General features: G+C 48.1%; 7 protein-coding genes across 7 annotated transcripts; 2 read left to right on the top strand and 5 right to left on the bottom strand.

Moving 5' to 3' along the window:
• Positions 1-56: 56 nt before the first annotated feature.
• On the bottom strand, positions 57-2503 carry EDB93DRAFT_1118582 (subtilisin-like protein). The gene is made up of 9 exons (XM_041448418.1): positions 2019-2503; positions 1674-1967; positions 1516-1623; positions 1337-1465; positions 972-1289; positions 664-923; positions 564-599; positions 371-514; positions 57-314 (listed from the first exon to the last, which is right to left on the bottom strand). The coding sequence occupies exons 1-9, from the start codon at positions 2479-2481 to the stop codon at positions 150-152; spliced, it is 1917 nt and encodes a 638-aa protein (XP_041312897.1). The 5' UTR covers positions 2482-2503; the 3' UTR covers positions 57-149.
• Positions 2504-3978: 1475 nt separating this feature from the next.
• Positions 3979-6715, bottom strand: EDB93DRAFT_1075989 (uncharacterized protein; the record flags this gene model as incomplete). The annotated part of the gene is made up of 6 exons (XM_041445196.1): positions 3979-4356; positions 4416-4846; positions 4896-5243; positions 5296-5829; positions 5880-6443; positions 6490-6715. 6 exons carry the CDS (start codon positions 6713-6715, stop codon positions 3979-3981), a joined length of 2481 nt encoding a protein of 826 aa, XP_041312896.1.
• Positions 6716-8358: 1643 nt separating this feature from the next.
• EDB93DRAFT_449034 (uncharacterized protein) lies at positions 8359-10008 on the bottom strand. Its single transcript, XM_041456413.1, has 5 exons — positions 9583-10008; positions 9378-9530; positions 9225-9328; positions 9016-9154; positions 8359-8944 (listed from the first exon to the last, which is right to left on the bottom strand). Exons 1-5 carry the CDS (start codon positions 9608-9610, stop codon positions 8415-8417), a joined length of 954 nt encoding a protein of 317 aa, XP_041312895.1. The 5' UTR covers positions 9611-10008; the 3' UTR covers positions 8359-8414.
• A 2107-nt stretch (positions 10009-12115) lies between these two features.
• Positions 12116-14717, top strand: EDB93DRAFT_1219035 (carbohydrate esterase family 9 protein). Its single transcript, XM_041451114.1, has 11 exons — positions 12116-12250; positions 12299-12433; positions 12499-12563; positions 12650-12781; positions 12846-12864; positions 12921-13270; positions 13321-13822; positions 13875-13920; positions 13969-14086; positions 14136-14231; positions 14280-14717. The coding sequence occupies exons 2-11, from the start codon at positions 12308-12310 to the stop codon at positions 14407-14409; spliced, it is 1584 nt and encodes a 527-aa protein (XP_041312894.1). The 5' UTR covers positions 12116-12250; positions 12299-12307; the 3' UTR covers positions 14410-14717.
• A 392-nt stretch (positions 14718-15109) lies between these two features.
• On the top strand, positions 15110-16469 carry EDB93DRAFT_1076255 (uncharacterized protein; the record flags this gene model as incomplete). Its single annotated transcript, XM_041445220.1, has 3 exons — positions 15110-15393; positions 15766-16009; positions 16077-16469. The coding sequence occupies 3 exons, from the start codon at positions 15110-15112 to the stop codon at positions 16467-16469; spliced, it is 921 nt and encodes a 306-aa protein (XP_041312893.1).
• Positions 16470-17129: 660 nt separating this feature from the next.
• EDB93DRAFT_1237883 (uncharacterized protein) lies at positions 17130-18847 on the bottom strand (the record flags this gene model as incomplete). Its single annotated transcript, XM_041451471.1, has 3 exons — positions 17130-17858; positions 17914-18193; positions 18264-18847. The coding sequence occupies 3 exons, from the start codon at positions 18845-18847 to the stop codon at positions 17130-17132; spliced, it is 1593 nt and encodes a 530-aa protein (XP_041312892.1).
• Positions 18848-21690: 2843 nt separating this feature from the next.
• EDB93DRAFT_1237870 (uncharacterized protein) lies at positions 21691-24064 on the bottom strand (the record flags this gene model as incomplete). Its single annotated transcript, XM_041451470.1, has 12 exons — positions 21691-21799; positions 21860-21886; positions 21937-21990; positions 22041-22212; positions 22264-22284; positions 22335-22459; positions 22534-22626; positions 22691-22952; positions 23001-23040; positions 23095-23187; positions 23292-23678; positions 23735-24064. 12 exons carry the CDS (start codon positions 24062-24064, stop codon positions 21691-21693), a joined length of 1713 nt encoding a protein of 570 aa, XP_041312891.1.
• Positions 24065-25110: the final 1046 nt, after the last annotated feature.

Raw genomic sequence — 25110 nt, 5'->3', positions numbered from 1 at the left:
CTTAGTATCCAGCGATAATATCTCGCATCCATATTGCAGCTTGTGGAGCTAATGAGAAGTTTCAAATGTCTTCAATAATAATAATGATATCTACATGATAATTTACACCACGCAGCATCGACTTTATTCCAAAATGCCGAGCTCAAAGTCTACGGAAGGAGTAACCACGACGCAAGAAGCTTCGGGAAATTGGGGGTCCCCAGTCCAGTAACTGGATCCCAGCCAGGAACGGCAGTGTATCCAGCAGTACCACATCCTTGGTTTCCGCCCATGGTGATATCGTTGAAAACGCCGGCAAAGCTAGGCGAGTAGATCTTCATTGCAACAGTTGGTGAGAAAAAGGCAACAGGGATTTGAGACAGACACTTACAGTTGGGTTGATGAATCCTATCGGTTTCTTTCCAACTGCCAGGCGGGCATCGTTGACCATCGTCAAGATGGATCCACTGACTGGGGAAGAGCAGGACGTTCCATAAACCAATTCATATGTACCATCAATAGCAACAACGTAGTTCTGTATACTGTTAGTATCAGCTGGTAGATCTTCAACGACGAGAACTTACGGCTCCATTGGCAGCAATGTCAGGGAAGCCACGGGACTGTGAAAGGAAATTGAGATTAGATGCTGTCATTTACAAACCATACCACTTGAGCAGCACGTACCGTTCCTGAGGCGTTCCAGATGTTGGGAGGATACTGAGGGTAATAATTTGTTAGATAGTATTCGACCGCTGTCTTCTGGTAATCAGGCATCGCAAAGTAGTTGCTGAAACCACCGCCAGAGTAGATGACTTGTTCACAGGCCCCTTCCGGCTCATAGACCGTTGAATTAGGGTTGACCTGAGTAGCACCAACAGATGTGATGTAGGGGCAAGTTCCCGGGAAACTGGGGTTGAAGATGGTGCCGTTCAGGGTCTGGGTTCCTACGAGAGATATTAGCATCTTGCCACAAGCATGCTGAGAAAACTCACCGTTAGACGTCAGACAGTAACCGCCGTTTCCAGCAACTCCATAGTCACCAGAGCTATAGAGGACAGTAACTCCCATCAAGCCAAGTTTAGCATACTCCGCACATTGACGGGCAGTATAGAAGGGCGTCAGATCAGCTTCGTTGTATGAATAAGATGTCGAGATAACATTGGTAGGCGCTGCGGTGCCGCAATCTTCGGGGCCCTCGTAGCCTCCACCGTATGGGTCAGGGTAAATGGCGTCTTGAGTTGGATCGTCTCCACCCTCAAAGGTGCAGTATGTGCCATCGATTGCGTCAAGGAAGTTGTTGAAAGAGGCACCTTCAGACATTGTTAGTAATATACCAATACCATGTGAAAGCACTCACCCTCTACCATATCTCCAGCCTGGTATAAGGTGACTGGCTGCGCGGCGGTGACGAGGTTCATCGCGTACTCGAGGTCAAGATCGGATTCACCGTTGTACTCGAAGCCAGTGTATTCGGTTTGTGCATAGCCTGGTGGAAGGTTAACTATCAAAATTCAAAGAGCCGTGATTCTAACGGACCTCCATCTATTGATACCATCTTGGGTGCAACTCCAACAAGGTCTGGGGCGAAAGTGCTTTGGAACATGTCCAGGTCATTTTGCAGGTAGGCTTGTGGGGTGTACTCCACTGTTTGCCGAGTCAACTTCGTGCGCCTAATGTCATGTTGCATAACTTACCAATTCCATAGCTGTTCTTGTCCGCTGCCAGCGGCTCGTAAACCAACCCATACAGAGCCCTCAAACAAATTGGAGTGATTTGCACATCACAGTTTTCCAGTTGAGTCAGGAGACTTTGGACCTCTCCAGTGGTCTTTGGGTAAGTGCCCTGTCCTGGCTGTCCAACAGTGCGCGCGATCCCCTCGGTGGAATCGGAGCCGGAGCGCCTCGAGATCTTAGCATCAAAATGTACAGTAGGAGTCACGAAGTCGACATGATCCTGGACATGCTCAGGCAAGTGGTATGAATCGCACGCTATATAACTGGTAAATTTCACGAAATAAGAAGATCGAGAATACTACTCACCAACATGCTCTTGACCAGTTTCGTGACTGTACACATGGTACTCAGTCTGCAGGAGACGCTCAGCCTCCTCTACAGTGGCTTGGACTTCGATCCAACCTCTGTTACGAGTGAGCTTGGCACGGGAGGAATCAAAACCGTTCTCTTCAAGCCAGGCAAGGACGGCTTCAACACTTTCAGCAGCAGGCGAAAACTTCCTGAAAACTTCTCCAGCAGTCCAATGTTTACCGTATTTGGCAGACTCTGGGTGAGAGACTTCCATCAAGTAGTCACCAATCGCGTCAATATTACTTTGCTTCAGAGCAAATCGCAGAGGGATAGCAGCCTCATTGTCGTGCTTTCGGTCGTATGACCATCCAGCAGGGACGTGCCCACGTCTCTCATGAAGACGGTAAGGCGACAGGAATGAGTCGGCAGAAGCCAACAGTCCGAGAGCAAGAGCTACGAAGGATGGGAGTAGGCGCATCCTGATGATATTGGGCGCCCCCACCGAGAAAGCTTGTCGGGGATTTATAGCATCAGTCGGGGCAGAACGGCGCTCGAAAGCCACAGAATTCTAGATAGAGATAACAAGACAACCATGCGGGCAGTCGCTACTCATGAGGGATCCATGTGTTATAACGCCTAAGAATATCCCATCAGCCATACTTTCACGGATGAGCTGATGAATCACGACCTCGGGTGACCTAATGCTGGACTCAGCTCCAAGTGGATCAATTTTCAGGCTTGGCTGTGAATGTGAGGTTGGCGGGATCAATGGCCCTCCACATGATGAAGAGGTAGAGCGTGTGAGACGGCCTATTCTGAACTTTGCATCATGCGTTTGGATTTACCAAAAGTCCAGGCAGGCTCGGTTCGCGTTCACCTAGGCTGTGCGCTGCAGACTGCAGTCAATATTTCAATGTCGGCTGTTACGTATATGGCTGTCCTCTTGTAAATTCCTTAGACGGACCTTAAAACCTTTCCTAATTTAGCCACGTCAGTTACTAAAACCTTCGCATCATGCCTTCAAGTTGTCGCAGAGAATCCTCGTCCCTGTGTAATCAATGTACGAGAGGAAAGCTATTAGCTCAAATAAACCCTGACAGCGATATTTTAGAATTAAGCAGCACACCAGATACATGCGGCCTTCTACGGGCTTGGAGCCTTGAACCAGTACTAGTTCACGGAGGCGGGAATCAAGCGCTTAAGACTGAAATAACTTGAACTGCCCTTCCAAGCGAACGCGAACTCTGAGAATTGTGCAGCCCCGCGGCCGCCTAATTATGGGCTCAAGAAGGCTTATTATGACCGGTTGCTCCCGCCGTTTTAGACTGCATGTGAGTTGACCTAAGCTCCAACTTGAAGAAGTGCCTGGATTGTCGGACCATGATTACTTGTGCAGGGCGATTATTGATCAGAAACTAATTTGCGATAAGAAAGCAAAATCTCAAGCTCACATGTCAAACAGGATGAATTACTGAGTCCCTCCAGGCTCCGAGTCTATCTTGTGAATTAGCAAGAGTGCTGCACGATTCCCTGTTCCAGGGACCAGGATGGACAGGGCGAATCATTGCAGTCCTATACCGTCGTCGGCCCATCAACAAGCCCTCGGTAGCCAACACAACGACTTGGCGCGATAGCCGCTGGTAATCAATCCCCTGCTAACAGCTGTGATAGAACTTGGTGTTGTTTTCGCTTGGGAGAGGTTCCAGGAGGGCTAGGTGTGTGATCATTGATACACTGATCAGTGACTTGAGATGAAAAACAGATGATGATAGTACAATTACGAAAGGACATGGTAAATGTCGCTGTCAGGAGTCAAGACTTCAGCGCTTCAGCACTCTTTCAATACTTCTAATAGTAACAAAACCAACTAAGTATGTAGCAACTGCTGATTAAACTATCACCACTGGCAGCACCAGAACCCAACATACAACCCATAAATATTAATATATCTCGCATGAACAAAATTTGAGACCCCTCAAGCATGATAGAAACGCCCCCTTTGAGACCGAAATGCATTACCAATACTCTCATACGCCGGAGGCGCTTCGCCCGCCTCACTCTCCATTCCCGACATTAGCCGTTCATACTGCGTGCTCCGCCCCACAAGTGTTTGCACGAGCGTCCCGCTGTGCCCCGCCGGCGAGTGATTCTCCGCAGACGACGACACGGTGGAGTCGATCGAGCCTACGCGGTTCAATGAGACGGGCATGTGCAGTTCGCTATCATTCGGACCGCTGTGTGAGGTGTGTGCGGCCCTGAGGTCGCATGGACAGGATACACGTTTGTTGTCAAAGTCACGTTCTAGCACCTCGTAGTACCTAGGTAGAGATGTCCACGCTGGGGTACAGTGACACTGGAAACACGACTTGTTCAGACAGGTGCATTGAAATGGAATATATGCAAAGAACCTACGGATAAGATGCGTATAGGCATTTGGACGAGAATGTCAAATAATTTCGCCTTCTTTGTTTGCGGGTCGGTCGCTTCGTCATCGCCACGTTCGACGCGAATGGCAATCTTGAGTGTGTGGCTGATAGTGATGTTGCTCTTCTTGTTTCGATTGGAGAAATGAATGAGGGAGCAGTGTTGAGGAAGCTGCATTTCGCTGTGGAATGTCCATGGCCCTGGGCCCATGACAGCTACGGCCATCTCGTTCTCGTCGTCATGAGCACTTAGGAGTTGGTAAAGAGGTGACTTTCGGAATGCCTCCGGGTCGTCGGAGATGAGAGGGAGTAACGGGTGACTCTCGCCCTTGACCTCGTTTTCGAGCAAAAGCAAAGGTATTCGGTGTCCAAGTTGTGAGCGCACGAGCCGCCTCGTTGCTGTGTGATACTCAATTCGTTCTGCACAATTCAGGTTCCATAACCGGTAAGCGCAACTGTAGCTACTCACCATCGATGTGGACAGATATCCGATGCACCTTGGCTTTCGTGAAAGGAATTATCGTGAGATCCATGGGTATGGTGCCGCCAGTGGGAAATCTGCGTCCCGATATTGCTATCATATACTGCAGCTGTGACTCCCACTGACGTTCGATGATGGTGTTTTCCGAATCCTCGGTATCGTCTTCACAAGGAGCTGCAACCACAAGGACTTCGCGTTGTGCAGTCAGCTTTGGTGTGAACGCACCAGGTCGATGTACTTCGGCCTTGAGTCTCCAGATCATAGATCCGTAATCGCACTCAATGGTGGGAGGGGAGTTGTTTGGTATAGTAAATGAGATGGGATAGGTATATGTTCCTTAGAGCGAGTAAGCACGCAGCCGCGCGAAGCGATGTACATCAAAACCCACCTTTCTTGAATTCCTTCCAACCTTCCCCCACCTCTTTATGCTCTTCTTCCAGCCCTAAGAGTTCTCCTACTTTTCCCAAAGTAGAATGATGCTTATGTTTATCATTTTCATGTGAGGACAGCTCTGGCAACTTCCCCTTTCCCCTATCCAACGTCCTCCCTCGTTCGTCCTCACGATTTATACTCTTGCTTCTTCTGTGTGATTCAGCACGTGGGGAACGCGACCTCACACGCTCAACCATTGTGTCGATCACATTGGCAACAGTGTGAAACGAAAACCGGGCGTGTTTTCTCCCACGATCCTCGTGTGCTGCAGTATTTGAGACGACGCTTGGACTCTGCACTGGATTTTGCGTCTCTGCAGGAGATGTACGCGTGCGGGAACTGAATCGGGATGACTGTGCAGACAACTGCTCGTTTTCAGAGATGTCTTCGATACTTGGTCGACGGGAGAGGGTGATATCGCGGTGTGAGTATATGCTTGACGCAGAAGAACCAACAGTGGGCGCATGGAATGAGCTACGATGGCCTAGACCTGTAAGGTGTGTAGACATGAGCAATCAAAAGCATTAGAAAATGGCATACTCGGTTGGCCTGCCTCTATGTTATTCATGAGCGCTCGTCGAAGGTCTTCAAGCGTCTGTGCTGGACTGTCTTCTGGTTTGGGGTGATTAGGAGAATGAGAAATTGAGCCCGAGTGCGAATGTGACTCGGAGGGCGAGGGACAATGATCTGCAATAAACGAAGGACAGTTGAAGGGTGGGCTATAAGGGGGAGTAGGAGGAAGATGGATAGTGTCTTGGTGCTGAGGTACATGAATGTCATGTTGCATAATAGTGTTGTCACTGAAAGAACGCCCACTTATCGAGGAAGGTGGTTGACGCGGATCCATACTAGCGCTCCTGGTGTAGAATGTTGGACTTGGAAAGCCGTTGGGATAAGGCCCGTGTTGTGGAGAAGAAACGGAACTATTTTCTTCGGGGTGATGAACTTCATGGGCATGATCGTGGTCGTAGTCAGGGTCTGGAAGACCGGGGCCAACTGAAGCAGTACGTCGGGCAGACGGCGAAGATGCCGCTTTGAAGAAGACGATAGATGCAGAAAACACTTTATGCTGCTCTGTCACCTCTATGCGGCGTGCACCAACCCCTATGGAGGATTGTTTTAGGTTCCTGCAAAGTCAAGGTACACATACCTTCAAAAGACGAAGTAGTAGCTTTCCCCTGCAGTTCGCTCTCGATGCTGGAGATGCGAGTGGGTTTCACGATGTTCAGGGTGAGTAATCCGCGAACCATCGCAGGCGCTTCATTGTTCTGGTTGCGGTCTCGACCAGTCGGATCAGAAGTGCGGAGGAAGACGACGGATTCGGTCAGCCTGATGCAGAGCGTGTTTTTCTCGTGCTGGCTGCCATTCTGAACCATTTTATCGATTGAGCATATGATTCCTGATGTTGGGTCCTGGGATGGGCAAAGATGGTAAGATACAGACTTAATGAGCTAATCAGTCATATAGATGCACGAAGCAAAATGCAACCAGTGGCCTGCAAGAACTTTGGAATGAAAACCAACGGGTGACAAAGCTTGACTTGTCGAGTGTCTACTATACGACTTGACTCGAAAACTTTAACGACCGTCTGTAAAATGTTTCGGAGTTAAAGACATAAATAACATCGGGTTCAAGATCCGGTAAGTCACTCATCGGCCGAGTTACAGGCTTCGTGAACTTATTGCGATAGCTAGCGCCCAATATGACATTGAATGCGTGATATACTACGTACTGAGTGCACCATACGCCTTGTCTAGACGCTACTTCTAGTAAACTGGACGGCCAAAATCTTCGAAGCTGGGCTTAACCGATGAGATCGTCAGCTGGACGAGTATTCTCGAAAGTACAATTTGGGACATGACACGGCCTTCCACTGCAGGTGCCTCGCATCGTGCAAGTTCCTGCAGAATGCTTGACGCTCTTTTGAACCGATTTTGGTGCGTGTGCGAGACGAACCCGAGATACATTGACATGTCTGTTATCAGAAAGGACACTAGCTCGTCCAATTATCGACTGGTGTAAGGTAAGTTAAGTTGCGTTAAAGTCTTGGGTCAGGAAGTTTGCTCTGACTCTGTCACTGTGGGACTTGCCGACTCGGAGGTACTAGTAGCGCCAATTTCCCGAAGCCGGGCCCCCCAAGTTGGGCTCGTATTTTCTAATCTCTTCTGCCTTGCTGCAGGGCAGAAACCGCCCATATCTTCATCATTTTAGGCACGACTTTGGCAGCACCATCTATAGCTCAAATACCCTAGGAAACATACTCGGCCCATCCTCATCAAAATCAATGGCACAGGCTTTATTGGAAGCTTTGGCGTCACTAGGTCTCTGCCTCATCGAACAACGAGCTTTGCCTACCGTTGTCTACACCGCGATAGATTGCCTTCTTTCACTTTCTAACAAGTAGCGCAGCATTTTTATCACCTTTTGAAAGGACTGCCCACCTTCTCCGTTTCTGCCTCTCTCCACACAGTGACATTCATCACAAACCGAATCACTCGGTTCACTTTCAAAGGCCATGACTGGGCCGTTCAAGACTTCAAGTTATTGAGTCTGCCTCCGTCTACTATGTTCTTAACTTGAAGGTCACCTGCATCTAGCTCTTCGGTGCCTCAATTAACGTTGTCGTCTTTTCTTGATTCAGGGCCGAACTGATGGTTCGGTCCACGGTTCTGCTTGTCGAGAGGACCTGGTCAGACCCATCCATCACTACCGCTGATTTACTTCCATTTTCCAAGTGTTCTTCGTCATATCGTTGTGCCACCTGTCATTGTAGTGCCCCAACCATCCGATATAATCCTCGCATGGTACGTACCTGCGACCCTAATAGCCCATTTGCCCCTCATCGTCATATTAATCCCCGGTTTGTACACTTTGATATGTTGTGCCTTGCACTTCATTGTTGTGTATATCGTACTCAATGTTGTATCGCGCAATTTATTGGAGTGGTATTTGAAGTATCATAGAATCCATGTGTGCAAAAAGACTACGAGGATGGTGGATATCACAAATATAGAGATATAAGTTTGAGGGAAGCAAAGTTCAAGAAATGAAACGAATAGCGATGAGCCTCGACTCCTAGGGATCAGGCAAAAAAAGCACCCCCATCGCAAGGAGAGCAGCTCCGAAGCACACAGACACAAAAATGCTGACCTCCTTTGATTGCAGCGCCCACGCGTAAGTCAGGATACCCATGATTGCAAGTATAAAGCCAATCGCGGCGAAGAGAATGCACAGGGTATGCACGCGGCTCAGCAGGTGCGATGAAATCGTAGGACTCCAAAAGCCAACTTGCTCCAGATGTGGCTCCCTGGCAAATATAGGGGGCTCTGCAGGTGTTGATCCCATCCGCGACAGCGCTGGAGCATATTTAGTGTCCATGTTGTTCTCTGATGTGCCTTTCTGCGGGTTCTCTGGGTCGAATTTATCGACGTCATTGTCATTGTTTTGGGCATCTCTCTCGATGTCTTGGACCTGGAATGCACCAGTCACTGGAGATGCTGTAATTTGAAATCCCTTGGCTCTGCCTTCTGCGAATAACTCTTCGTTTGAGGCTTCTTTCAGTTTATACCGAATCAAAAGAAAGGCTGCAAGGAATGATAGGACGGCTGCGCGATTAACGTGTTGCGCACGAGTAAGTCATTAGCTGTGCACTGGCGCTAATAACCATCCAACTCACCTGCGTAAACGTGCATGATCAATGCACCCAAAAATCCTGCATTCGCAGTTTTGAGGAGACCTGGCAATGCGTCGGCTGCATTTGGATCAGTATTCACTGGTACTAACATTCCTGCTTCTATGGATGCGAAGAATGTCGTCTGTGTAATGCCAAGGGAATTCGTTCATCAGATGAATGTTATTCACCAGGTAAGTCATGACCTCACTCACAATGACACTGATGAGCTGCAGTCGCTCCTGCCACGAGTTCACAAGGTTTCTCATTGCCCGCTTACGAGCCTCTTCGTCTTGTTTATCTTGCTCCTTCTGCGTGCCTGCACGGAAAGTTAGCAAAACTCTTGCATTCGAAGCATTGCGACATACGTTTCCTAGGAGGAAAAACGACATCAAACTCGTGTTCGTCTTCCTCTATGCGTCCGCGAAACCCCATTTGCCGGAGCACATCGGACGTTTCTGTGCGGGAACGAGATGGCACTTGAATGCTGCTTGCTCGAACTGATTCTGCTTGTTCATGGACTCGGAGACATTGAGTACCTCAATTTGTGTGAAACTAACGAAAAAAACTCACCTGCAGTATGGGTTCGTCGTGAAGTCATTATAGTCCTCAGCGCAGACACAAATTATGTTGGGTTAGAATGAGATTTAACCTGAGCCATGCTATTAAAAACGTCAGTGACCCTTTGTATGTAGGTCACATTTGATCCGATTCCGAGAGGCACAGCAATTGCCAGCTGTATTCGTTTATGTAAATATGGAAAACGGCTCCGCGTTCTTGAAACAAGGGTGCCAGTGATGTAATCGAGAAGATATTAGGTGTTTTGTTATTTACCGGCTGCGTTCAGTATCACTGGTTGTTGGTCATCTTGCACAAGTCAATATGTAGTCTGAAAGTCTGAGACTGCCATTTGTGGCCAACACGCTAATTGATCAAAACGTTTTGCTCTTGGCAAGCAAGACAATGTCAACGTAATGTGGGCCCATCAGCGGCGTGTAAAGATTGTACAAGCAGTGCTTCTTGGAGATGGGCTCTAAAAATGATCCCGAATGCTGCGATGCCATCGGTTTTTTGGAGATCAAGCTGCAACTAGTACATAAGTGACCACTGACCGCAGCTACCAGTGCTATTATAGCGCTTACTGCTCACCAAACGGTAACCCATGACCCATGGGCGGAAGTCTATAGAAGCTGGTTCAGATCCTCACGTATGACTAGGCCTTGCACCTGGTATAATTTGGCACTGCCACTTACTACGTAGTACACTTTTGAATCGGAGGTCGCCCTCGAGGCAGAACAAGACAAAAGTGACAACTTCAAGAAGAGATAAATCCCTGGCTGCAGTATCTGGAGTGACGAAGCTCTTCCGAAGTCTTGGAGTTGGAAAGCTTTGTTCAGATGCCGCGGCCGATATGGGGATTCATAGCGCAGCAGGTGCGAGCAGTCACTAACACCTCTCACCTGAATCTCCCAATGAATGTTCGTTTGATTCAAAAGTTGTTGTCACGTGCTGTCTCAATCTACCTCGAAGTCTCTCAATGGCGCGTACTACGATCATTGATGTAGTGCTCTCTCTTTCGCTATAAATTCTCACATCTATGCCTTGAAGAGAGTCCAGAGCAAAGAAATAAAACAGGGTTGAGCTTCTGTGTATTATTCCATCGACTCCTCATCTCATGCTAACAATCATCACAGTCCATTTCGCGATAGGGTATATCAAGAAAAGCACCTTGACTTGTAATCCCACGCCAACGCTATATCGACCCTAGGAGGTTCAGAAGCTTGTGGTAGACAAACATGCAGCACCTGAGCAACGGTCGACGCATGCTCGTGTCACAGAACTGTATGCAGGCTAGTTCGGTCATGCGAAGCGTTATGAGAACAATGGTAATCCTCGTGATGCAGCAGTCGCATTGATGGACAATGAGTACATCGTGCTACAAGCGCTCTTCAGTACCAAACAAGGAATTGATTCAAGGATCAACATGGAAATCGTCGGCGAGCTCATACCATGACATATTTACCTGACTTGAACTAAATCAAGGCATCAAATGGCCCTGTTTGTTGAAGGTGTTGAGTGCTGACGGCTACGAAACAATAAAAGGTTGGTTGCGGGTTTCGGATCTCGTAGAGGTCGAAACCACATATTCGACGTACACCAGCGGATGAGGAAATTTGCCGTAGTGGGTAATTTATATATTGCACGCATTTATGCAAGCCGCAATCCTGTGCTGCTGGGAAGGGTGACAGACATAGTAGAATTACAATATTCAGCGCTTCAGCTTCCATAATCGGCGGTCTTGGACGACAAAGGCCACATCAAAACGTGCGAGCGAAGATGGGTTGGATCATACCTAGGAACCAGAAAGAGACTAATCAGGGTAATGATCAGGAAAGTGTACATAGAATCGTAAATAAAAGAGCTCACCCCTGAGTCTTGGCTCAAAAGACTTTGATAGGCTATTCAATGGGGAGAGGAATTGGGAATTGATACGTCAATTGAGATGGTGAATTGATCCGAGGTAAACGTGTACAAGGCGAGTGAAAGCACGTACGAGAGTGGCGTCGAAAGTCATGTCCTAACTATCTCGTCAGTGGTCTTCATTGCAATGCACAGCTTCAAGACAAATATGGCGAGCTTCAGTAGCGGACCAAGGGCTTTGACATCTTCCAGTGCTCTCCATTCTTGTGTGGCGCAGGTCGCCACCTTCCGAATTTCAGGAGTATGCAGAATCATAAGCAGCATCCAAATTTACACGCTGGTATCACGTACATTCTCTACCCAGGCCTGACACCCTACCGGGCCGTCGTATCTCGATGTCCCACGCGAGTGATTTCCGAGGAGCTCGGACTACAACGAAATTGTGAGTCCTGGGCGAAGTGTCAAGTCGCAGACAAACGTTATGTAGAGGATTCGAACATGTTCGTTGGTGCGCCAGTATGTCTGTGGGTCATTGGTTATGGTAGATTCAACAACAGTCTCGAGGTGGCTGCACAACATGTCGTCGAATGTCCTTGGCGTTGCCCTTAGTTGTAAAGATAGCTGTGACCTATCAGAATAATCTCTCGCTGAAGTTACCACGCGGTTTAGAAACTAAATGTAACTCACGAGTTCGAACGTGTCCTTGTGACCTGCGTGCTACTATCGCCCGCATGATATGGTATGAACCATCGGCGGTCTGGTCCGCCAGTAATGTAGCTGTCGGTATCATCTGGGTACTTCTAGCGAGCACCACTGCCAGGCAACTATCAGTACACCAGTGCCAATCCAGCCTCTTACACAATTACAGTCATCTGCTATGGTAGCGACAACATCGAATAACCTTATCTGCTTCACAAATTGCTTCCTTCCGCAAGAAGACGGTAGTTTGGTTGAAAAGGATTTGTGGATTGATGAGCGGCGTGGTGTCATACTAGACGCGCAGGTGGGTCGCCTTGCCCAGGCTATAGACGTGTGTCTGTGTCGGATTCAACTATTAATCGTGTCCAGCGAACCTTTTTCCTGCGCAAGGAGCGTCCGAATACAATCATCGATCTTGGGGGAAACATCTTGAGGTGAGTGCCAAGCCCTGCAACGAGTCTTTAACCGACGTCCCTGGTTACGTATTGTTGATTTCTAACAACTAAATTATCTTGAACAGTCCAGGCTTTATTGACGTTCAGATCAATGGAGGCTTTGGTTTCGACTTCTCTGTATACGAAGGCGACGACCAAATTTATCGAGACGGGATGAAGTTGGTCGCAGAGAAAATTGTTGAGACGGGTGTGACTGCGTGCGTTGTCAATGCATCTACTATCCACTGCTTCATAGCACCTTATTTCTTTGTCAACTCTCAGCTTGGTCCCCACGATTATTGTAAGCTTCCGGTCCTTGGGGTGTTTCGTTCGCATAACATATGCGTGATATAACAGACTCAGGAAAAGACATTGTACCCCAAGCTTCTTAACTTGCTTCGTCCATGGTCGCCTCCACACGCAGCACACCTCCTCGGGTGGCATGTTGAGGGGCCGTTCCTACAGATGTCCAAACGAGGCGCTCATTCGCCCGCATTAATCATACCTGCCCCAGAGGGTTTTAAGACTTTTGAGTCTACTTACAGTCCAGAGAACCTTGCGGATGCAGAAGATTGGCTCATGTCAGGCGACACCGTCGATAATACTGTGGGAGTGCGCATGATAACAGCTGCACCTGAAGTCGAGGGCGTTATGGAGGCTATTAACGAAGCCAGCAAGCGTGGAATCTGTTTCAGTATTGGTCACAGGTATGTTCCCGTTGAAAATGACGATGTTGAGTTACTCCTAACGAAGATAGCATGGCTACAACGGATATTGCAACTGCAGCACTACGGAATGGTGCGAGATGCATCACACACCTCTTCAATGCAATGCCACAGCTTCACCATCGCGACCCGTCTATCATTGGTTTACTTGGAGCTTCTCCTTATCTATCTCCTTCGTCTTCTTCGACCTTTTTGCCATTTCCTTCCGCTATCATTAATGCCCTCAATGCCTCGATGCCTTCGCTTCCAATTGCCAAGGAGCCTTCGATTGATCACATATCGGAAGCATTCGATGAGATTAAGACGCCGCCTCAGACACCTATGCTCCTTGCGGAACAAGCCCACAAGAAATCTCTCCTTCCCACAGGCAAGTCGACGGCGAGCCCGGGCTCTGCCGTTATCAGCGCCACTCCCCTGGGGAGCAGGCAATCGGGCGAAATTGAGCTTAAGAAATATCCGACGACTATACCATTCGATCGACCATTCTATGAAATCATCGTGGATGGGATTCATTCTCATCCTAACTCCGTGAGAGTATGTTCTTATCGTTGATGTGCATGTAGACTGTACTTGATATCTTCGGCAGCTGGCGTACAGTGCTCATCCAGACGGGTGCATCTTGATTACCGATGGTATGCGCTATTGTGTCGCGGAGTTGCTTTACTGACACGATCTCACAGCCATGAAGATCCTTGACCCGCATCTCAAGGATGGTGTTCATGACTGGCGCGATGGCCGTCGATTCTACAAGGAAGGCGATGCGCTGTACGTGGAGGGCACCACCACCCTTGCCGGAAGGTTTGTTTGAACTAAATACCTGTTTTGCACATTAATGGTTGGACGTTAGCGTGGTCACTCTCGACAAATGCGTACGGAATTTCGTATGCTATACGGGCTGCTCCATCGGTCAAGCTATCAGATGTGCAACTTACAATCCTGCAAGGTAAGCAGAACATCGATCTTGTAGGCCTTACCTTTAGCAGTCTCCTAGGTGCCTTAACATTGAGAACAAGAAGGGTACGCTGCGCGCGGGTGCAGACGCGGACTTGGCGGTACTTGACCACCAAGGTAACGTACTAAGCACCTGGGTGAAGGGCAAGATGGTGTGGGTGAGGAAGTAGACTCAGCATGTTTCCGATGTCAGTCTAAGATCCTTCCATGGTTCTCGTTAACATTTCACAGACCGGGGCTTGAGGAGCTAATTACTCTAGACCAAGCTTTTGTGCCAATATTATTGAGCCTCATCATTATGCTGTAACTTTAGCCAGATGCCTTGGGGACTGAAACTACGACTCGGATGATGAGAAACGGTGATAAACTCGAAAAGTTGAGATCTTGTAAGTTACGATTGCCAGTTCAATATGTAAAAGCCATCATGACTCCCCACGGAAATCGCGTCGGTAGCAAGAATTGACCGACTATGTCAAGGACAAATAGACTTATAATTATTATTGTTCGGCGCTAGTCGCCTTTCGCCGGCTGATCCTGCGGCACCGTAACCTTAAGTGATGTAAGATATAGAAAAAGCTCGGAAGCTACGGTCCAACGAGTCAAGGGTCGCGATTTGTGGCCCTGACAATGTCACAGTGGTCGAAGGTGGAATGGCCGACGTCCGGGGTGGTCAGGGTGTTGACTCATTCTCGGTCGCCGATTCCGAGTCGGAAGCGTCTCATCTTCTATGATTTATGTCATGTATGTCGCCAAGTTGCCAGTGATCATCATTGAGGCGGAGAGGGGCAAAAAAGGGGAACGTTCAATATTTGCTTCCCGTCACTAGCCAGCTTGCACTAAAGATGATATCACTCTCCTTCTAGCACAGCTATGGCCGCTGAAACACCTCCGCACAAGACGATCGCCTTGACGAATCCTCCAGGTTATGCTTTAACCTCTCATCGGCTCCGTCGCACTCTGCATACCTCCACCAAGCAACCTATCGTCTTGGTAGCATGTGGCTCCTTTAATCCTGTCACATACCACCACCTTCGGATGTTCGAGATTACAGAAGATTTCATTCAGAAGAATACCGATTTTGAGATCGTCGGTGGATATCTCAGCCCAGTCAGTGACGAGTACAAGAAAGCGGGTCTAGTCAGTGCACATCATCGGTAAGTGCGGCAGTGCTGTTGTATCTTCCCATAATATGCGTACCACAGTTGTGGTCTATCTTCCTTAGAAAAACTGTATTTTTTTCCTAGAGGGCTGCTCCAGTTCAAGTAGTCGGGCCGGGCCAGATTATCGCGTTCGTTTTTGTGGACCATAACTGAGTCTCACGAGATATCATGAGGTCTCACACCGCGGACCTGACACCCAAGGAGGCATATGTACATTTCTACAAAGACACCCTGACACAAATATGTCTGTGTCAGTCCGAGCTTTCGGAAAGGCTAAATTTTTATCCCAAACTTGAAACTTTCGAAGTCTTGGATCATGCAACTATTTACCACATCTCAATACTAATCGCATTCTGCATGAAACAGGGTTAACATGTGCACGCTTGCCGCAGAGCAGGAGTCGTCGTGGCTAATGGTCGATTCCTGGGAGGCGTTGCAGAATTATCAACGTACAGCTGTTGTGCTCGACCACTTCGATTACGAAATTAACACGGTTCTTGGTGGCGTGTCCACTCGAAACGGTGATCACCGTGATGTTAAGATCATGTTTCTTGCTGGTTCAGACTTGATTAGGACCATGTCTGAGCCGGGCGTTTGGTCTCATGATGATGTAGGTATCTATCTACTTTGGTCTTCAAAAATCACATAGGCTATGGGCTGACGTAGTGATTTCTTAGCTCGATCATATACTTGGCCGCCATGGAACATTTGTCATCGAGCGCACCGGAGCCGATCTGCATCAAGCGGTTGGCAGCCTGGTGCGTTGGCGGAATAACATCTACCCTATTGCTCAGCTGGTCCAGAACGATGTTTCCTCGACGAAAGCACGGCTGTTCTTTCGCAGGGGCCTTTCGGTACAGTATCTCCTCCCAGCGGCTGTCATCGATTACATAGAGCAGAACAATCTGTATCTAGACGATGGACCGTACGCGGAGAAAGATAAAAGTAAGGGCTGGGAGACTGGAGAAGCTGGTTCTAATTCAGAAGGCAACAATGTACGCGCTACACGGTCAACATTGGGAACGGAGAACACAAAGTTATCAAATTGGACTTGCGTAAAGAAACCGTGAGTAAAGTTACTAGCCAAATGAAATCCGCTGTTGCTATGAGTCGATACTAGGCTACGCTAGTCGACACTCTGCTTGAAGCCAAATCTATGTTAGTCCATGTCCCTTGCGCTCTTATCGGTAATGAAAAAGACTCTTGAGCGAAGAGTAATACGCCGAACTGCTGTGTCAGACATGTACTGAGTTGGATGGTGAGCGTCGGAACCGGTGCGGTTACCGAGAAGGGGTCGTGGACAAGAGGAGCAAAATGCTGCTATCGTTCCCGTTCCTTGCCAGTGGACGATAGATTCCCCACAAATATAGCTTCCTTGCTGTAACGTGGTGGCACCAGGGTCTAGACCATTTCCTGACGCGGATGCGTTTATTTCGGTGGTGGGGATGATGATCTGCGCAATGTCTGCAAAAGGAAGGAAACTGAGGCAGGGCTCTGCCACCTTGAGATTCACGCGCCGAAAGCACATTTCTCTATATCTGCGAAGCTAAGTAAAAACTATATATCCAGTATGTTTGTGAAAGAATAATGCGAGCAATTGCTTCAAGGCCAGCTCAAGCCAGTAAAGTAGATACTAATGATATAAATTCCAATGTGGGTTAGCCTCAATCAAAGCAGCTGAATGTAAGTAACGGTTGTCGAGTAACACGGTTGACCAATCGCGGTCGAAATTAACAAGCTTGAACCTCCCACTCTCCCTCCATCCCGACAGCTGGCAGGTTTCTCATGGAAACTCGCGGACGGTGTTTAGAGAAGTCGCTGCGAGCGCCATTCATAAACCCTGGTATATGTTCAAATGAGGCATCGGACGGATGATGGCCGAACACCGGTCCACCACTACCATACGGCATTCCTGAGTCGTGAAGTCCACCAAGAAAAGGATCTAAGTCAAAATCGCCAGTTAACGGCACGAACGAAGATCCTGGTGTCGACGATGCAGTATATGTCAATGCGGCCGAAAAGGCGGAGCCGTAGTTATTTGGTGCTGACTCGAACCACATAGGCATCGAGGATGGGGGCGCACATTGGGCATCCCGGTTGACATGGTGTGATTGGGAAGGGTGAATTCGAACTTGAATTTTTCCGTCATTGACTGGACTGGCGTCGAAGGAAAGTTCAAATCCCCCAAGAGCTCTGATGGCTTCGGAATGGATTTCGACTTTGCGAGGGGATGAGGAACCGGCGCTCGAAGAAAGCTTTCCGAGATCACCAAAACCAAGGCTCATCACTGCTCCCCCGTCAGGATGCGGCGACCATTCGAAATTACTTGGGATGATGGAGCTGTAGTCGAAGTTGCATGAGGGGTGTAGGACCGAGGGATCCGTCAAAGGAATATAATAAGTGGTGGGGAGCGATCTGGGAGACATGGAAAGAAGGGACGGTAGCGTGCATAGGAGAACCTGCTGTTGGGTCATCGGTCTCGTAATTCATATTTACGAAGAATAGATTGCTTACCATCAGGCCAAGTGTTGCTCCCGATCTCTGATGGGAGTGTATCGGCAGCGAGGCGGACGGTGATACTGGAGTCAAGGAATGTTCGTAATTTTCCGTCTTCACGTGGACATCACTGATTGACCTTCGTGAAAGCTCAGCCTTCAGCTCGCGGCCCCTTTTTTCGGATGCAGAAAGGCGAGCGCGTAATTGTTCGACTTCCAAGAGTAACTCATCGTAGGCGTGTCCCCTTTTGGCAGTCGTTTGAAGGCGCGCATTATCTTCCTCTAGCTCCTTGACGCGACTATAGAGTCGATGGAATGAGCATCGTTTAGTGTTCTGTCATGTATACAAGAAGAATTCAAGAAACTCACATCTCCATAGCCTCGAATTCTTCCCGCTTCCGTTGCCGACTAAGGAAAGCAGCGGCACGGTTCTTAACCAGACGTGCCTCCCGTTTGCTCAGCCCCGATACATCGGGTGGCACAAAGTCTTTCGTGGTGATGCGCTCTCCGCCACTTCGTGGTCTCTTCGAAGGGCCTGCAACAGGGAGGGGAGATAGCCCTTCTGCGTGCATGTGAGTGTCGATTGAAATGGGTGGTTGAGAGGACTTTGAGAGCGGTGGGGAGACGGATGGTGAAGGTGACGATACGTTCGGCACCTCTGGGAAGTCAAAAACCTGGTGTGTCGGCAAGCACAGTTGTTGCTCCTTCTCTCGGGCAGAGTCAGGAGATATATTAGATATGGGTCCAGGAGAGTCTGTGATATTTGAACCGACAGATATAGGTGGGGAGGGTGGCAAAGGGTAATAACTCCAGCCGATAGTGTTCATTGAATTTCCAGGGTATGATGGGGGGCACTGGTCCCAAGGTGCATTTGAGGGGGAGATTGGAGTGATCAAAGCCATGTCGCCATCAGTTATCTGAGACATATGGGTTGAAATTGAGTGGCGGGGCATAAGATGGGGGCTGGTAAAGTAAATATTGTGGTGTTATGTAGGCGACAATGCAACGGAAACTGGGCCAACTTTTTGTATCACCCGGATTTATATCCCGCTCATAAGCAAGTACGACCGTCAGGACCTTTCAATTACCCGACCAATCAACTACAATCAAGTACTCATCTTGATTTGCAAATGTCGGCTCTCACATGTACTTGCGTTGATGTTCAATTCAGGACATAGATCTAGTAGCTAAGTCCGTTTCCGTACACGCGATTATCGCCGCCGTTCTTTGACCCTTGAATACGGGACAGGACAATCCTGAAAGTCGGCAAGTCTCGGTTCGCGGATGAAGACGGGGGGGTCATGATCATGCATTACTAGGGACCACACTCACATTGCCTCCGTCCGACCGTCGGGTCTAAAAAGGTTTCGAGAGAAACGAAAGTTGACAGAAGACTCGTTTCCTCCACGACGCTCCCGATCAAAGGCTTGGGAACTGTCCTTTTTATTAAATTACGATGGGGATCTCACGTGAGTATAAGCATGAGCAAAAGATCTGCTGTCCCTGTGGAAGATATGCACGGTGAGCAGGCGAGTCGATCTGAGTGTCAAAAAAGAAATTTTGTAGTATTACACAGAGACAAACAGGGATTATGATAGTAACCGAGATCAGGGCGACTCCGAGGGTCAAACACTTAACACCTAGCGCTCAACACTTGTGAGGGGACGGCGCCTAGTGTTCAGTTGTTTCGGGGCTAGTTGGAGGCATTCGCCATCAGGTGTTTACATCCCAAAAGGATGGGAACTTCCCTAACCCCCTCGGAACTCCTCCATTTTCAAACAAGTTACAGGCTGTTACAGTTTGTACAGGTAAGTGGTAAATCATATCGCACCCGCGTCTTCCATGGAAGCGCGTACCTTACTATTTGATATCCCAGCCGCTGTTACACAGGAAGTACTGGTAGAACTCTTATCGATGCGCCTCGATGGCTGGTTTTGGAAGTCAAACCCGCCTCGTCGCCTTATCGATGCGCCTGCTCGAAAAAATAAGGTTAAGCTACAGTATGTCATTCATTCATCTCATCATTTGTTTTGACAACACCGCATGTCTTCATTCTTCCCCCCCTCCTCAATGCTGTCGTGACCGATCCCCCACAATTTTCTATAATTGTATGTGTGAGCATAAAAACCGGAACCTCGTGTTCTGAAAGGGTGCTGTGGATGCGGAGAGATTGCTCTTCAATAACAAATCAAGACACTAGAGTTCCAGTCAGGCAGACCGTTACGACTCCAGATTTGGTCACAGTCATGTCGATCTTTTTTTTTGCCGCAAAGGAGTCACAGTAAGCTAGTCTGGATATGCATCAGTAGCGCCCGCTCGTATCAATCAGTGGGTGTTTCTTCACACCGGGGCATATTAATAACAACTCCTAGTACATATCTCTCTAATGGTGATGGATACCAAAAAAACTTGGTCTGAGACCACCGACAAGCGTACAGCCCCTCAACTGGCAGGCCAGAAACTTTTGCAAAAACTTTTTGGCGAATTCGTCTGCAAGCTTTGCGACTTCCGGACCAGTGCGATGGGTGAGAGCCCGTCCAACCCTCTTGACGTAAGTCATTCCTTGAGTTACTGCATTTTATATGCCTATACTATGTATGGCTGTGACCGCCGATATCGACGTCGAATGGAACAATAATATTAGAACAACTTTACGAGTCCAGGGTTACAGGTAGCGATCGGTTGCGAGGGATATAATCAAATTCACTTCAAATTCGTAAACTCATAGTTGTTTTCAGTTTTGTCATGGGTAAGGCTTTTCGGCATTTGACGCGTCGGGCTTTGAAGCGGTCAGCGAAATCGGTCCTTCACGCTTGCTGGAAAGTGAGAGGGAAAACTGACCCTGGACCCAGCAAAAATAGACATCACGCGACTTTGAGACTCGGGTGTTCCAAACTCTGATGACAGAAACTTGACACAAAAAAAAAATGAAAACAGACATGATAACAGGTGAAAACCTCTATCTGAATCCCATCAAACAGGAATTTCGATAATTAATGCATTACCCACAGTACTAGAGGCTGGTAACCTCTGGTAACCTTTCTTTTGGTAGCGCAGTTTGAGCTCTCGCACCCATTCATTTGAGATAATCACCAGACCAATAAACGTGCTCGCTTACAAGACTCGCAGATCGAGTTGATAAGTGCTTGAGCAATGGACATCGCTTGGCTTGATATCTTGCCGAGTTCAAGAAGAATCCGGAGTAGCCAGGAAACTGTGACGGACCCAGGCGTGCCCACACCCACAGCATCGTGATGGAGATCTGATCCTGCAAGAAATTTGAGCTCTCCTACTTGTTGCTAAAATATCGAATCTACGAACCTGTGGTGTGAAGCGGAGCTCTGCGTAACTGCGCGGATGGTTATTAGAAGCGCTAAGCGAATTAAGCCGGTCGTGAGGCAGAGCCATAGAAGCGAAGACACAGGAAGACACTCACCGAATCGAAGAGTTGATTAAATTGAAAGTATGGGAGAACCGGCAGAACCTACGGGCCTCCCCGATCTCTGTGCAGCTATTCTAGGGTAACGACTTGAATGCGTACGGGCCTGGAGAATAGTGATCAGTGTTACAATTGCAGGACCGCATATGAGATGATGTTGGTACTCGAATTTAGCGCAGTTGATCTTGCCAAGCTCAGAATTGGAGATTGTCATTAGGAATATTATTGAAGCGAAATTGCATACATCGCATAACTGCGGAAGAAACCACAAAATATGCGGGGAATCCTGGAAAACGGAGTCGAAATACAAAGATTTGTAGATCATGCAAGTGGGAAAGTTGAAGACAGCCACCCGGATCATGTATCCGCGTTCCTCAGTGTTGGGTGAACATAGACAAGTCCAAGTACTTTGAATACATCACGCTCCGTTCTGGGATAGTACAATTTGGAATCATGACGTCGTGATCTGTAAAGCAGTGAGATAGGTCGAAACACCGAGTCCAGCGTTTTGGTTGACTAGACTCACATTCCAGAGCTGTCGAATTTCATCCCCCTGATAAGACATGTTAACCAGGACCCACACGGAGAAGCGCGAATACTTGCTTTCGCTGCTTCGCCCATAACCGTAAATCCCTTTCAAACATCGTCGACCCAGTCCTAGATTGGCGGTCGTATCACTTGCCAAAGCAGCCGGGTCTAGTGCTTACCATCCAACTACTGCAGTCCAGAATACTTCCGGTGGAGCAAAAATCAGATCGACACGTCGGTGAACTTTCCGCCGCAATAAATTATTATGCGATACAAAGACAGTCAGGGCCTTCTCTAAAGAGTCCCAGTGATGAGTGCGCAAGACGTTGTGTCGGTGGAATCCCGAAAGGTCTATACAATAGTCAAATCAAACAACCCGTGGTGGTCATGCTGGAGACATACGCATGACATGCGTGACGAGGTCTGTGATTGATCGGTATGACGACCTAGTATTTATATTGCAGATTTCTGACCTTGTTCGTGCAGTCGTTGCACAAGCTTTTTGCACAGACCCTTCACTTTCTGAGATCCTAAGTTCCAGTCTGTATGGGTGATGATTATGTCAACATCGTTACTTTGTGGCTTTCCTCGACGGTAACTAAAATCACACATCCACGGAAGGGTAACACAATTAACAGCAGTTACTGACTTGAGAAAAGAAAGTAAACGCACCCTCCAGCGATCACACTTTTGCATCCTTTCTGGACGTGGCTGAGTTCTCGCATGATAGTTTTATTAATTTCTTCTACTTCATCGCGTGGAATGCTATAAAGGCGCATATGTCAATAAAAACAGCACGATACATTCGTCCAAAGGGATGAATGCTCACGTCTGACTCAAGTCGTGTCGCAGAGCCAACCCAATCCTAATCGGCTGTTCCACCTCAGCCTTTGTTGTTGTGCTTGCTTCAGCATCAAGTAGTGACATTGTCTCTTCGTTAGACACGCCTGGTTGAACTTCATAATATCGTTCAAGTTCCTCGAGCGTGCGGAGACCAAGGTCATAAATACGGCGAGCGGTCTGGGGTCCGATGCCGTATATTGTGATGAAAGTAGAGAGTGACTGAAACCGCGTATCTCCCAATATTCTTTCTGCATCTGCATCAGCGCCAAGTCATACAGCGAGGGGAAAACACGGACGTGCTTCTGTTATTCGGCCTGTCTTCAGAAACTCCTCAATCTAATATGTATGTGAACAACAAGAAGTGAACGGTGAGGAGGATGCCGACAGCACCATTGAGAGAATCTTCACTCCCAAGAAGGGTAGCTCGTGGAGATCTTTGAAATTGTGTTCCGTTATGACATACGGGTAAGCTGCGTATTGGATCTAGCTCGTTATACATTGAACGGGGATGCAGTTACGGACCCTTGATGACCTGGGCATGATGGTTAAGATTACAATACAACACAGTGGAAATAAATTGGACTGACAGAAATAGCCCTCGAGTAGCTGAGGATACTTCTTTCCTCTCCTTCAACGTTCCTGCTTTGTCGAATGACATCAATTTCTTCTACCAGACTTTGATTAGGGCAGACAAGCGGCGACGGTCGTAGGCAGCTATATTTCGCATTGTACGACAATAACTCAACTTCGGTAGCATCCATGGGTTCATCTAGTTCTGTTTGCCAAGAACTCTCTGTCTCTTCCCCAGAGGGAAAGCGGGATGAACTTCCGGGTGATGTGTTTTGAACAGTGTCATGATTTCGCAAAGTTTCATCTTCCAAGTCGTGAATTGCAATATAATTGCTGCATGGAAGGGGCCAACCGGACTTGACAGAATCTTGAAGCCATAGTGGTGTTACGATGGCCTTCGTTTTCTGTAAATAGTATTGGAACAAGTGCTCTGCGCAATTGATGAAGTGTAGGCTCATACCGCAATTCTCCACTCAACGTGCCTTTCCAGGCGTTGCCTCATGTTAGTTGCGGTGACAATGACATCTGCCTTTTCAACATCGTCAGTGAGTTCAAGGTTGAGTTCGCCGACGACGCTCGGCTCTTCAAGACTACGCTGGACTTTATAGTTCTCGACTAGCATGGCAAGCTCAGACATCTTTTCTGGATGAATTTTGGCCTGCAAGATGTACACCAGAACGACATTGTCATTCCGTGGGGAACTGACTCGGAGTCGTTTGGAAGGACCGCCGTGAGAATCCGAGTCGGATCCAGAGGTATGCAAACTTGACGGTGGTCGCTTGAAAGGCATCTGCAAATATTGTTACAATCAGCTGTATTCAACGGACATAATTAATGTTACACTTCGCGCAAATCTGTGCGAATGCGAAAATGACAATTGCAAAGGAGTTTTCCTGCGCCCTGCCGGCTTGTGATCTCTAATCATAGATTTGAGTTTTCAAGCGGAACTGTCAAAAAAGGAAATCATCCATTTAGGTCAACACTCGAGCATTTCAGCCTGCGACTTTCTGATGTTCTTCCAGATCTTAGATATCGAAGTTTGGTTGTTCACTGAGCCCAAGATCCGTGAGCCTTAGAAACCTTGACAGATCCCGCTCACTCCCAACAATTACAGAATACAAGTACTCCTCAATGCGATACGGTTGCAATGGCCACATGCGGATCCGGGTGCCAATATACCAGACATGTTCAAGCGGATTAGTTGATCGGAAATCTGTACGAGTCAAGTTACTGCTTGCTCAAAGCACCGTGATCTGTTTAACAGTGGGGGAGCCTGTGAGTCAACAGTGTGAATATCATTTCACTCGCACGAAGTTCAGGGTTGCAACCGTTGACCTTTAATTCTTTGTTTCGGATTAAATACGGTGCCCCAGCAACACACATTTACATTACGGAGGGAATAGGTTTTTTATCGGCGTATGTGGTGCTCTCAAGCCTCGTGATTCGAACGCGAGCCGGGCCAGCGAACACCGCGTCAAGATAATCAGTCTTGATTTACGACTAGCTAACTTTTCGACCGAAGGGACACGTTCTGCAATCGACATATAATATGTCCGGAGGAATCTGACGCGAACTTGAAAGCACTCGAGCCTCTCTAAACACAAGTCCGTCACAGCTTTGGGAGGCCGCTGCCCACAGCGCGTAAACCTGATGACGGTCCTGGTCCAGAATGAAGAAAAAAGTGGGCTTTTCCTCGTATCCCTATAAACACCGCCCAGCACGTGCGCTACCCATGAGCGCTCGTACAGCCACTCAAAAGACTCGTATATCCGAGCTACCCTTGCACACAAAGACAACCTCTCAGTTATGTTGGGTGCCAGCATTCTTGGAAAACTC

This window comes from Suillus bovinus, assembly GCF_016758785.1.
Source record: "Suillus bovinus strain UH-Sbo-P2 chromosome Unknown EDB93scaffold_3, whole genome shotgun sequence".
NCBI lineage: Eukaryota > Fungi > Basidiomycota > Agaricomycetes > Boletales > Suillaceae > Suillus > Suillus bovinus.
Note: the sequence above shows the minus strand (reverse complement) of the source record. Positions and strands in the feature narration are given on the sequence as shown.